Source organism: Cannabis sativa, chromosome 1 (genome assembly GCF_029168945.1).
Source record: "Cannabis sativa cultivar Pink pepper isolate KNU-18-1 chromosome 1, ASM2916894v1, whole genome shotgun sequence".
In the NCBI taxonomy this organism is placed as follows: domain Eukaryota; kingdom Viridiplantae; phylum Streptophyta; class Magnoliopsida; order Rosales; family Cannabaceae; genus Cannabis; species Cannabis sativa.
Genome location: NC_083601.1, coordinates 39,530,796 through 39,542,476, shown reverse-complemented (window position 1 = coordinate 39,542,476; position 11,681 = coordinate 39,530,796). Strand labels below are relative to the sequence as shown.

The window sequence follows — 11,681 nt, the reverse complement described above, 5'->3', positions numbered from 1 at the left end:
AAGATAAATATTATGATGATTCATTATGTGTTTGATACTAGCACTTGAGAAAACTAGTAATGAAGCAGATGTTACATCATTAATCAATGACAAGACTAACAGAATGAGAATGAGAATCATTCCCCTTACTCATTGCTGCCACAGTAACAAAGCTTCATAATTACTTTCGGTTAAGCTGACCAGAGAAAGTAAATTCAAAACACTTTTTTTCACTGCCCTTCAATCATTGAGACACTAGCAGTAACAGAGCATGTAGTGGCCCTTTGACGTGATCTCGGAGAGCTTTGAATTAAATATAGGTTGAATGGGTTGAAGACGATTTGTTTCATTACTGAACATGAAAACTACATCATGACATGCTTAATCTATCATTGGTATGATCTTGTACGAATAACAGGTCAACATCTACGCATCTTATTGCTTCTGATGCACCATACGAGCCATCCCATGCATCATCCACAAACTCTTCCTCTCATCTCACTCCATATCAATTATCTTAATAGCTGTCCCACTTGTTATAATTTTACTTTAAGGTTTTTTCATAAATACTTTTTTATTATATATATGTTTTTATTTACATTTAATTTTTTAAAAAATACAATTTTAAAATTTTAAAATTACAAAAATACAAAAATGTATTTTTTAGCAAAAATTAAAAATATTAGAAATCAAATTCAAAAACAATAAGAAATCAACTTATAAATCAAATATAAATAAATTATAAAATAATAAGAAAATCAATCTCATTACAACTATAAATTAACCATAAAACAATTAAAAAAATATTGAACACTTTATTATTTTTATTAAAAAATGTATACTTGTAACTAAAAAAATTTAAATTGTAAAAACAAAAAATATTCCGTGTTAATAAATTTTGTATGACAAAAAACTTATTGGTGTATTACGTACATATTTTTGTATAGATATAATGATTAATGAGCACATAAGTTAGACTTTTGGGAGGATAAAATAATAAAGTCAAAAGAATATCGCCTTCCCTTGTCTTTTCGCATTGCTTGTTAAATATTAGTATAAATATTCAACACCTATATATTTAGATTATAAGCTTTTAGGCACTGAGCAACTCTGCTTTCAACTGTCAGAGTTAGTTATAGTAGTTAACATTTAACCAATGAGATGGAATACATTAGCAGATTCTACATTTAATCAATTAAGATTGAATTTTCAAGAAGGTCCCAGCTTAAATAGTACAACATTTCATAAATGTGTAGTTATAGGTTGAATGGATTAAGAGGATAAAAGCACGAATTTGAAAAGCTGAGTGACTTAGCGGCCTTCAAATACTGATACGGTAGCTTCATTCACAGAGACAGAGCTTGTTGCAGTGTGTGATTGAGTTTGGCAAGTAAAGAAGGGTTGTTTAGGTTGAGGACGATGTGTCTCTTTGATCAACATGGAAACCACATCAACCATGGTTGGCCTATCACTTGCATGATCTTGCACACATAAAAGACCAATATGTATGCACCTTATTGCTTCTTCTGCAGAGTATGACTCGGCCAATGCATCATCAACCAAGTCTAATTCTCTGCTTTCATTCCACAGTTGCCATGCCTATCAAACAAAGTATAACAGACATTTCGAACCAATCAAGAAGACCGTTCATTTAAAAATATATACTAATCAAATACCAAATTAGGCAAGACAAGTATGAACTCACATAAGCAATCAGGCTTTGCTCTTTCTCATAATAGTGGAAGTTGGAATTCTTCTTTCCACTGATTATCTCTAATAGCATGACACCAAAGCTAAATACATCAGACTTTTCAGAAAATATTCCACCCATAGCATATTCTGGAGACATGTAGCCTCTGCATTAAATAATTGAATCAAGCAAACGTATCATAACTAAGTGCTTGAGAATTCATATTTTTAGTAAACAACTAACACTGAAATGATTCTAATATTTATAAACGTTTCTTACTTACAATGTTCCGACAACCCTGTGAGTGTTTACTAAATCCATTGTCCCTTGAAAAATTCGTGCCAATCCAAAATCTGATATTTTTGGGTTCATCTTTTCGTCTAAAAGAATATTACTAACTTTCAAATCTCGATGTATCACCCTTAAACATGAATCGCGATGAAGATATACAAGACCTCTGGCAACACCATGGATAATGTTAAAGCGTGTAGCCCAATATAATTGTGCGCTTCTACTTGGATCTGCATAATACAAACCGCAAATAATTGATCATGTATCTTTAATTGAGGAGGATGAATAATCTAATTTCCTTTCAAACTAATTAAATGAATGAAACAAAATATAGATTGAGGGCTGCTCATAAATTTGAGTATATTGCTTGATAGTGAATATGTGTAACACAATTTGGATAGGGAACAAATTAAGAGAACAGGGGAAGCAGAGGAGGTTAGTATCGCCACATGTGATAGATAGACAAAGGGAAACCAACCGAAGATGAAGGTATCCAAGCTTCTGTTAGGCATAAACTCATAAACTAGTAACTTCTCTTCTTCTTCAATGCAGCAACCTAGGAGCTTTACAAGATTTCTGTGTTGAAGTTTAGAGATCAAAATCATCTCATTTTTAAGCTCTTCTATGCCTTGTCCCGAGCTACTAGACAGTCTTTTGACTGCTATGTCCCTTCCATCTTGCAATCTTCCCTGCAAATTGATCAACCTCACTTTCTTTTACTTGGTATTCAGACTTAATTAGTTAATTTGTTTTAAAACAAAGTGCACTAACTTCATCATATGTTAAAAACGTAAAGTAATCACCTTGTACACAGAACCAAACCCTCCTTGTCCGAGTTTGTTTCTGATGTTGAAATGGTTTGTAGCAACTAAGACGCTATCCAATTCAAAAATACACAACTCGGATGGATCTTGTTGTTTGGCACCTTGAAGATTGTGTGTTGGAGACTCAATTATATCAGCCAAACCAAGTTTCTTTAGGATCTCCTTGATGGGCCATGCCATTTCAGCTTTAAAATTTGGAGTTATATTAAGAGATCAAATAAATTTTGACAGAACTACAAGAAACTAAATTGAAATTTACACTGAAGATTTATCATTTTACTACTTCTGGGGCTAGTTCTCCATCTATGAAATATGAAAACAGCAGCAAGAAGAAGGGCACCAACAAAAATAACTGTGAGGATGATGACAACCTTCCTGGTTTTCTCTCCTTTGGCTGCATAACAAAATGTATATGGATCATACGTGTTGGAATAAAGAAGAAAAAGATGGTACTTAATTAAATTCATTAAAATCAACACAATCCTCACCAAGTTCAGCTTGTGCAAGGCGAATAAAAAGATCTGCGCCGCCATAGGAAAAGCTCTCAATGTCAATAAGATCTTCTGACCAAACCAAACACCCTATTCCATTTACATAAGCATAAGCTACGCAAGAACAATTATTCAGGCACCATTTGTAGCAATCATTGTCGATTTTTATGTCTACATACGTATACAGGTCTGGAAGTTTTAGCGTACTCATCTTGTGAAATCCATCTGTTTTTTCTCCATTTGATGAATTGCTACTATTATTTTTCTCACAAAGTAAGTCAGTCCTTCTTACGCACCCTCCGCTCCAAATTCCATTCCTCCAGTCTTGGTCTGATTTTGGTACAAACCCTTTTAAACACTTGCAAATTGGAGATTCAGATGTTTTGCATACCCCAAAAGCTCCACAAGTTCCATATACGTCGCATTGAGTTTTTGGTACCTCCCAGGCACTATACCAAGAGGCACTACCATTGTATTTGATGATATATCTTAGAAGACCTTGTGATGAAACATACACTTTTATGAGAATAGATTTGTCAAACTTATTGAAATAGACATAATTTGTTCCCTTCTCTATGTCTTGTTGGAGATAGAGTGAACTAGTATATGAATTGTCCATCTCAGGTATTCCAATGAACTTGGTTTTATCCCATGGTCCACTTCTCCAGTGAGGCGTTGTTTCATTGATCCATACGAAAGATTGTGGCGGTGACTGTTTCGAGATTCCAGAAGTGAAATTACCAGGTGATGTATCGTTGTCACTCTTCCAAGATGTCAACACATAATTCTCTCCAGTTTTGACATTATAACCTAAGAATGCTCCAGGCATGTACGTGTCTCCTGAATGTTGAAAGCTTTGCCATAAGGTTTCTCTTGATATTCCATCATTGAGAACCAAGTTACCGTCGTCTGAAAGAGTTGCTACTGAAGTATTTGATCCGACATGAATACTAGTTGACCAGATAACAGACTTGTCACCACTCAAAAGCTCCAGATTTCCATTACTTCCAATCACTAGACTTGCCAATGCAGAGTCTGCCATTTTTAGCGGTTTCTCTCTGTTAGCCACCCATAACACAGTAAGGGGAGAAATTCCCTTGTACCACATGCCCACATACTGATTTGCAGAATTATTTGGATTGAAAAAGCCCAACTCAAAAATTTGGTTAGAGGAGACTAGAGTTTGTGTTTGAGATAATGGTTGGGATGAAGATATGTTATAAATTGCATAGCAATATTGGAAATGAAACAAGAATAAGGATAACAGAAATATATTCAACATCAGCATGCTGCAATACAGTCTCTCACCAATGTATTATTTTAATCAAAATTGAAATGCATTTGCATATTCTAACCTTATATGGATCTCTTCACGTGGATAAGAATATATAATGACTGGTTCAATTATTATTTATTTATTTGATAAAATGCATAAGCGAAAGCATACAGCTAACACAAACCAAGCAACAAGAACAAGTCACTAAGGTAAACGAGGCCACCATTTCTTAGCATGGTCCATGGACAATGATAGTTCGGTGTAAATCACAATTCCATATATGCGTATTCTTAACTTTTTGGAATCTTTTTAATATGATAGAATATTTAGCCTAGGTTCGGAAGTTGGATTTTGTTGGAGAAAGAAAGTGTGGAGAACAAAAAAAATAAATAAATAAATAAGAGAATTTATAACTTTTTATTTTTTTTACATTTTTCTTACTTTTTTCTTTCTTCACCAAAATTCAACATTCAGCCTACGGAAAAAATTTAGATGTACTTAGTATATTTGTGTAAATTTTGTATGTAAATATATATATATATTATATCATTATAATTTATATATACTACATTTTGCTGCGAGAAAAGAAAAACGGCAATAAATTAAATAGGAGGAATTCAGGCATAATTAACTAATGAAAAATGAAATAATATAAGTTTATTGAATCACAAATTATCATATTTTTCTTATCTCTTAAGCATCTCCATGAATATTAAATTTACAAAGCAAAATACAAATTCAAACAAATATTTGCTCACATTATATACAATTTAAAGCATTGCTTGTTACAACTTGGACTACGTTGTCACTTCTTGTGATTCAACTTCAAGTCTACTATCAGTACCATAGGTATCAAAATTTCGTGAATACGAGGGAAGCTTCAGTCAACCTGGTATTTTTGGTGTTTTCCTCGAGCCATTTTCCCGTACGTTTGGAAAAAGAAATAACGCTTAATGTAAATGTTCAATCATAATCGCTAGAAGGGCAAAGCTATTTTATTTATTATTTATTTATTTTTTTTTGAAAGAAAGTATGTTATTAAATCAAAGCAAATCAGCTGTTACAAGAGGATCAATAAATTTAGGACAAGTATCTATCCACAAATGAACCCCTAAAGGACTAGTAACAGACTTAGCTAGTGCTAGGGCAACGCTATTTTATGTTCGCAATATTTTCGTATTTTTCTTAGAGGCCTCAATGTATACTAATTTTCTTAATAATTTTTAAAACTTGACAGAATTAAATAATTTAAGCTTTGAGGAATTTGTGTTATAAATACTTAAGTTTACTCTCGGTTTTGTAAATAAATACCTAAGTTTAACTTTTAATGGTAATAATACTTAAGTTATGTTTCTAGAACTCAGTAGTATTGGGTACGCTCCTTAATTTGTTGGGCTTGGACTAATAAGGGCTAAAAGCCCATTTACAAATAAAAGGAATCAAAAAGAAAGAATAATGAGAAATAAAGCTAATGGTGGTGTCGTGTGAAATCAGCAGCCAAGAGAGAAAGAAAAAGAGAGGGAAAGAAGAGAAAGAAAACTAGAGAGAGAAAAAGGTAAACAATTTTGTCATAACACATTTAGATTAGATTATTATTAAATTTTATTTTGAAAAAAAAAAAAATCAGTTCAAAGTCCTATTTGTACCATTTTGGAAAATACAGGGTCTATTTTGTCATTTAACAAAACAGAGGGTCTAATTGGTAACTTTAACAAAATACAGGGTCCAAAATAATATTTACCCTTTTATATATTGTTTAAATGCTAGCCTCTATGTCCCCTAGGTCGAATATATGTCCACTTGGGCGCCCATTAAGGTTCTTGAGGGTTCAGGTGTAATTTCTTCTAGACTCATCTCTATTCTCTTAAGTCTGAAACATGGCTACGGCATGTCTCTCATTATCCTAGTGCAATGACTAAGCAGATTGCACATAGAAAGTTGTTGTGAACCGAAACTAATGCAAGACGACACACAAGACGTCAACCTAGGCGCCCCGTACTACTGGACCCAAGTTGAGTCTTAGGATTAGGATGTCCACAAGACATCCTCAACCTCATGATTCATCGTTTTAGGATCATTGCGACCTATTTGGTTCAACTTGTCGAAGGATAGCACCCAGAAACAACTTCGCTGGATCTTGGCACCTAACTGGACGCCCCCTAATATCAACTTCCCAAGTTGACCGCCCTAATCTTGGGAGGTAAGCCCAAAGTTATTTTTCTTCTTACCGCATGTCAAAAGTGATGTCCATGATTAGCTCAAATTTTCAAATAAACAAGTGTTAATTTTAATTTAATTTACAAAAAGTTCAAATAACGTAATATTATAATTGTGAACATAACGTAAGCAACCATTCATATTTTGTAAAAAATAAAATAAAAAAGTTCAAACCTATATAAAAAAAAAAATATTGAAAAAAACTATAAATTTCGTATTTTTTAATTTTTAGACACCACTAAGAATATCTTTAAGGATGCGTTTGGAAGTAACTGTGTAATTACTAGGTAGGATAATTACTAGAGTGGTAATTACACAGTGTAGTAATTACACTATATTTTAAAATACAATGTATGTTTGGACATGAGGTGGTAATTACATAAGAATTCCTAATAGCTTGTTTGGCAAAATAGCTAGTAATTACATGGGAAAATAATATTTTTTAGTAGCTAATGTTTAATATGGAAAGTTTTTAGCAATTACACAGTGTAATTACATTGGGAGAGTGTAATTGGAACCCCTCAATTACTTTCAATTACACAGTTACAGTTACAGTGTAACATGGTCAGACAAACATGCCAAATTGTGTAATTACCTCCAATTACACACAAATCCAATTACATTGTGGCTTTCTAAACGCACCCTAAAATCAATCCGTGTTAAACCGTTTATATTTAGTATATCAAATTATTTATAGTTAAATTATTTTAAATTAGAAAAAAAATTACTTACAAAAAATATATCAGTTCTTAAATGTCCCTAAATTTTTACTAATAGCATACAATTAAAAATGTAATAATGGAATAACAACACTCGTTCTTTTAAGGTAATTTAATTTAAGGAGAATAGTTGCACATACTTTGTTTGTTTGATATGAACGAATAGTTTAGAAAGACTCGCGCGCGGTTTCCAAAAGTAACTTAAATCTTAAATGACTTATTATCGCCCTTCAAACAATGATAATGTGACTTCATTCACGGAACTAGTTCCGGCTTGTGGTTGACGTTGGCAAGTAAAGAAGGATTGTTTGGGTTGAGGAAGATGTGTTTCTTTGATCAACATGGAAACCACATCCACCATTGTTGGTCTATCACTTGCATGATATTGTACACATAAAAGACCAATATGTATGCACCTCATGGCTTCTGCTGCAGAGTATGACTTGGCCAATGCATCATCAACCAAATCTAATCCTCTGCTTTCATTCCACAGTTGCCAAGCCTACAAAACAAAACAAACATGTCCAACCAATCAAGATGACCAGTTGAAAAATGAACTAACTATCAATTTAGGAGATGCTGCTACTATCAACTCACTCACATAATCAACAAGACTTAGCTCTTTCTCATAATAGTGGAAGCTAGAGTTTTTCTTCCCACTGATTATCTCTAATACCATCATTCCAAAGCTAAATACGTCAGACTTTTCAGAAAATATTCCACCCATGGCATATTCTGGAGACATGTAGCCTCTGAATTAGATAGATGGTTGAAACAAGCAGATAATGTTCCATTAGTTAATGAAGATCAACCATATCTATAGTAAAGAAATAACAGTAAATGAAGTTTGTTATTCATAAAACAATGCTTATTTAGTTTCTTACTTACAATGTTCCGACTACCCTTTGAGTGTTTACTAGATCTATTGTCTCTTCGAAAATTCGTGCCAATCCGAAGTCTGATATTTTTGGGTTCATCTTTTCATCTAATAGAATATTGCTTACTTTCAAATCTCGATGTATCACTCTTAAACATGAATCACGATGAAGATATACAAGACCTCTTGCAATTCCATGAATTATGTTGAACCGTGTAGCCCAATTGAGCTGTACACTTCTACTTCGATCTACATAATGCAAACCATTAATAATTGATCATAAATGTTAAAACCGAACGAAACAAAATGAAGATGAGAGCTTCATGATAGTAATTAGTAAATATGGGAACTGAATTTGGATAGCTAGAGAAAAAATCAAGAGAACAGAGGAAGCAGAGGAGTTCAGTATTGATGACAAAGTGTGTAATAATAACCAACCGAATAGAAAAGTATCCAAGCTTCTGTTGGGCATAAACTCATAAATTAGTAACTTTTCTTCTCCTTCAATGCAGCAACCTAAGAGCTTCACAAGATTTCTGTGCTGAAGTTTAGAGATCAAAATCATCTCATTCTTAAGCTCTTCTATGCCTTGTCCCGAGCTACTAGACAATCTTTTGATTGCTATTTCCTTTCCATCTTGTAATTTTCCCTGCAAACAGATCGACATGACATCCCATATTTAACTTGCTGTTCTAATTGTTTAGTTATTCATTTGTTTAAAAAAGAACACAATGTAATCATACCTTGTAAACAGAGCCAAACCCTCCTTGTCCGAGTTTATTTGTGATGTTGAAATGGTTTGTAGCAGCTAAAACAGTATCCAATTCAAAAATACATAACTCCGATGGATCTTGTTGTTTGGCACTTTTGAGATTCTGTAGTTGAGACTCTGCTATTCCAGCTTTCAGATTTGGAGTTAGATTAAATATTAAATAATTTTTTATAGAAGTAGAACTATAAGAAAGTAAATTGATAAGTTAGAAGCTGTATCATTTCCTTACTTCTATGGTTCGTTCTCCATCTTTTAAATATGAAAGCAATAGCAACGATTACGAGAAGAGCACTACCAGAAATAAATGCGAGGATGATGACAGTCTTCCTGGATTTGTGTCCTCCCACTAAATAACAAATGATTATGGATAATATATGTGTTGGAGTGAAGAAGAAAAAGACGGTACACAACCATTAAAATTCCTTAAAAAGCAACACCACCCTTACCAAGATCAGCTTGTGCGAGGCGAATAAACAGATCTTCCCCACCATTGGAAAAGCCCTGAATGTCAATAAGATCTTCTGACCAAACCAAACACCCTATTCCATTTACAAAAGCATAAGCTACGCAAGAACAATTATTCATGCACCATTTGTAGCAATTGTTGGCATTAATAATGTTCACAAATGTATACAAGTCTGGAAGCTTTATCATACTCATCTTGTAAAATCCATCTGATTCTCTTCCATTTGAAGATTGGCTAATGTTGTTTTTCCCACAAAGTAAGTCGGTTCTCCTCTTGCACCCTCTCCACTCTTGGTCTGATTTTGGTACAAACCCTTTTAAGCACTTGCAAATTGGAGATTGAGATTTTGTGCATACCCCAAACTCTCCGCAAGTTCCATATACGTCGCATCGACTTGTTCCTCCCTCCCAGGTAGGATACCAAGAGCCACTAACATTGTATTTGTTATGCAAGAACAATCTTAGAAGACCTTGAGATGAAACAAACGCTTTTGTGACCAAGGATTGGTCCAACAAATTGAAATGTAGAAATGCTGTTTCCTTCTCAAAGTCTTGTTCAAGAATAAAAAAACTTTGGTATGATGTATCCATATCTGGTACTCCTACAAACTTGGATTTGTCCCATGGTCCACTTCTCCAGTAAGGCAATTTTCCATTGATCCAAAGGTAAACTTGCGGGGGTAACTGTTTCGAGATTCCAAGTGTGAAATTCCCTGGTGATGGATCATTGTCACTCTTCCAAGAGGTCAACACATAATTAGCTCCAGTTTTGAGATTGTAACCTAACGTTGCTCCAGGTAAGAATGTGTCCCCTAAGTGTTGAAAGCTCTGCCATAAGTTTTCTCCTGTTTTTTCATCTTTCAAAACCAAGTTACCATTATCTGAAAGCTCTACAATTGAACCATTTGATCGGACAGGAATATAAGTTGACCAGATAACAGACTTGTTCTTACCACTCAGAAGCTCCAGATTTCCGTTACTGCCAATCGTGAGACTTGCCGAAGCAGAATCTGCAACTTTTAGCGGTTTCTCTCTGTTGGCGACCCAGACAACAGTGCGGGGTGAAATATCCTTATACCAAATGCCCACATACTGATTTGCAGAATTATTTGGATTAAAGAAACCTAACTCAAAAGTCTGGTTGGATGAGAGTAGAGTTTGTGTTTGAGATAAGGCTTGGGATGAAGTTATGTTATAAATTGCATAGCAATATTGAGATTGAAACCAGAAGAAGGATAGCAGAAATATATTCAACATCGACATGCTACCATACAATCTCTGGCAAATGGATCATTATTATCAAAGTTACACTCTTGCATATTCTTCTGTATTAGTATATATTTGCATATTCTCCTATTAAGTAACAAAACAAGAGAATGATCTTAACAAGTTAAAAAATCTTGTCCATTTCTACTTTTTTTTTTATTTATGTCTCTTTATTCTATATTTGTTTATTTATTGGGGAGTTCTATATTATATTATTTTTAAAAAAAAATTAATAATTTTTAAAAAATTACTCTTAATTTTTTTTTTAATTTTTTTTCTTCACATGTTAATTTTAATACTTATTTTGATTTTTTTTTCTAAATCATGTATATATTTTTTAATTTTTTTAAGAAAATTTCATATAATTTTTATTTTAATTTTTTTATTATAATATTTAAAATATAATTATTTTTATTTAATAGATATATTTTTTAAGAATATGAATTAGAAAAAAAAAATTAATTTAGCACAATTAAAAATTTAAATTTTATATCATGTCAAAAAAAAATTAAATTTTATATAAAATAAAAGTTTTGAAATGGGATGTATTAGAAATTTTTAAGGTGTAAATAAATTTTCTCAATTTATTTTGTCTCTTTGTTCTAAGTATTTATTTATGTAAAAAACAAGTATGTAGCTTGCAATGTTTATTTTTAAAAAATTCATTTAAAATCCATAATATTTTTTTTTTAATATTTCTTAGCCTAAGTCCCAACAATTATTTTTACTAAATATTATTATAATTAAAAAAAAAATTTATAATTCAAGTAATATTAATTCACCAATATATTTTTAGGTGAAAATTTAAGTTATG

At 32.6% G+C, this 11,681-nt stretch overlaps 2 protein-coding genes across 6 annotated transcripts; both read right to left on the bottom strand.

Moving 5' to 3' along the window:
- Positions 1-1,106: 1,106 nt before the first annotated feature.
- On the bottom strand, positions 1,107-5,543 carry LOC115707635 (G-type lectin S-receptor-like serine/threonine-protein kinase At1g61480). The gene is made up of 7 exons (XM_061114960.1): positions 3,273-5,543; positions 3,068-3,178; positions 2,764-2,969; positions 2,439-2,649; positions 1,953-2,190; positions 1,685-1,835; positions 1,107-1,578 (listed from the first exon to the last, which is right to left on the bottom strand). The coding sequence occupies exons 1-7, from the start codon at positions 4,561-4,563 to the stop codon at positions 1,291-1,293; spliced, it is 2,496 nt and encodes an 831-aa protein (XP_060970943.1). The 5' UTR covers positions 4,564-5,543; the 3' UTR covers positions 1,107-1,290.
- A 1,989-nt stretch (positions 5,544-7,532) lies between these two features.
- On the bottom strand, positions 7,533-10,993 carry LOC115707637 (G-type lectin S-receptor-like serine/threonine-protein kinase At1g61480). Of its 5 annotated transcripts, none has more exons than XM_030635653.2 (7): positions 9,583-10,990; positions 9,366-9,482; positions 9,108-9,265; positions 8,803-9,013; positions 8,376-8,613; positions 8,089-8,239; positions 7,533-7,989 (listed from the first exon to the last, which is right to left on the bottom strand). In XM_030635653.2, the coding sequence occupies exons 1-7, from the start codon at positions 10,862-10,864 to the stop codon at positions 7,708-7,710; spliced, it is 2,439 nt and encodes an 812-aa protein (XP_030491513.2). In that variant the 5' UTR covers positions 10,865-10,990; the 3' UTR covers positions 7,533-7,707. The 5 variants fall into 5 exon arrangements, 4 of the variants coding, with proteins under 4 accessions (XP_030491513.2, XP_030491515.2, XP_030491516.2 ...); XM_030635655.2 differs by having other exon boundaries at positions 9,108-9,256; XM_030635656.2 differs by having other exon boundaries at positions 9,108-9,253; positions 9,583-10,988.
- Between the last annotated feature and the right edge of the window lie 688 nt (positions 10,994-11,681).

Bases quoted from the DNA above. Each gene is read 5' to 3' on its own strand.
- LOC115707635 (XM_061114960.1), bottom strand. From the start codon at position 4,563: ATGCTGATGTTGAATATATTTCTGTTATCCTTATTCTTGTTTCATTTC. The intron at 3,179-3,272 runs GTGAGGATTGTG...TTTGTTATGCAG, and splicing joins CCTTGCACAAGCTGAACTTG to CCAAAGGAGAGAAAACCAGG. The intron at 1,836-1,952 runs GTAAGTAAGAAA...TATTTAATGCAG, and splicing joins CACAGGGTTGTCGGAACATT to AGGCTACATGTCTCCAGAAT.
- LOC115707637 (XM_030635653.2), bottom strand. From the start codon at position 10,864: ATGTCGATGTTGAATATATTTCTGCTATCCTTCTTCTGGTTTCAATCT. The intron at 9,266-9,365 runs GTAAGGAAATGA...CAAATCTGAAAG, and splicing joins ATGGAGAACGAACCATAGAA to CTGGAATAGCAGAGTCTCAA. The intron at 8,240-8,375 runs GTAAGTAAGAAA...TATCTAATTCAG, and splicing joins CAAAGGGTAGTCGGAACATT to AGGCTACATGTCTCCAGAAT.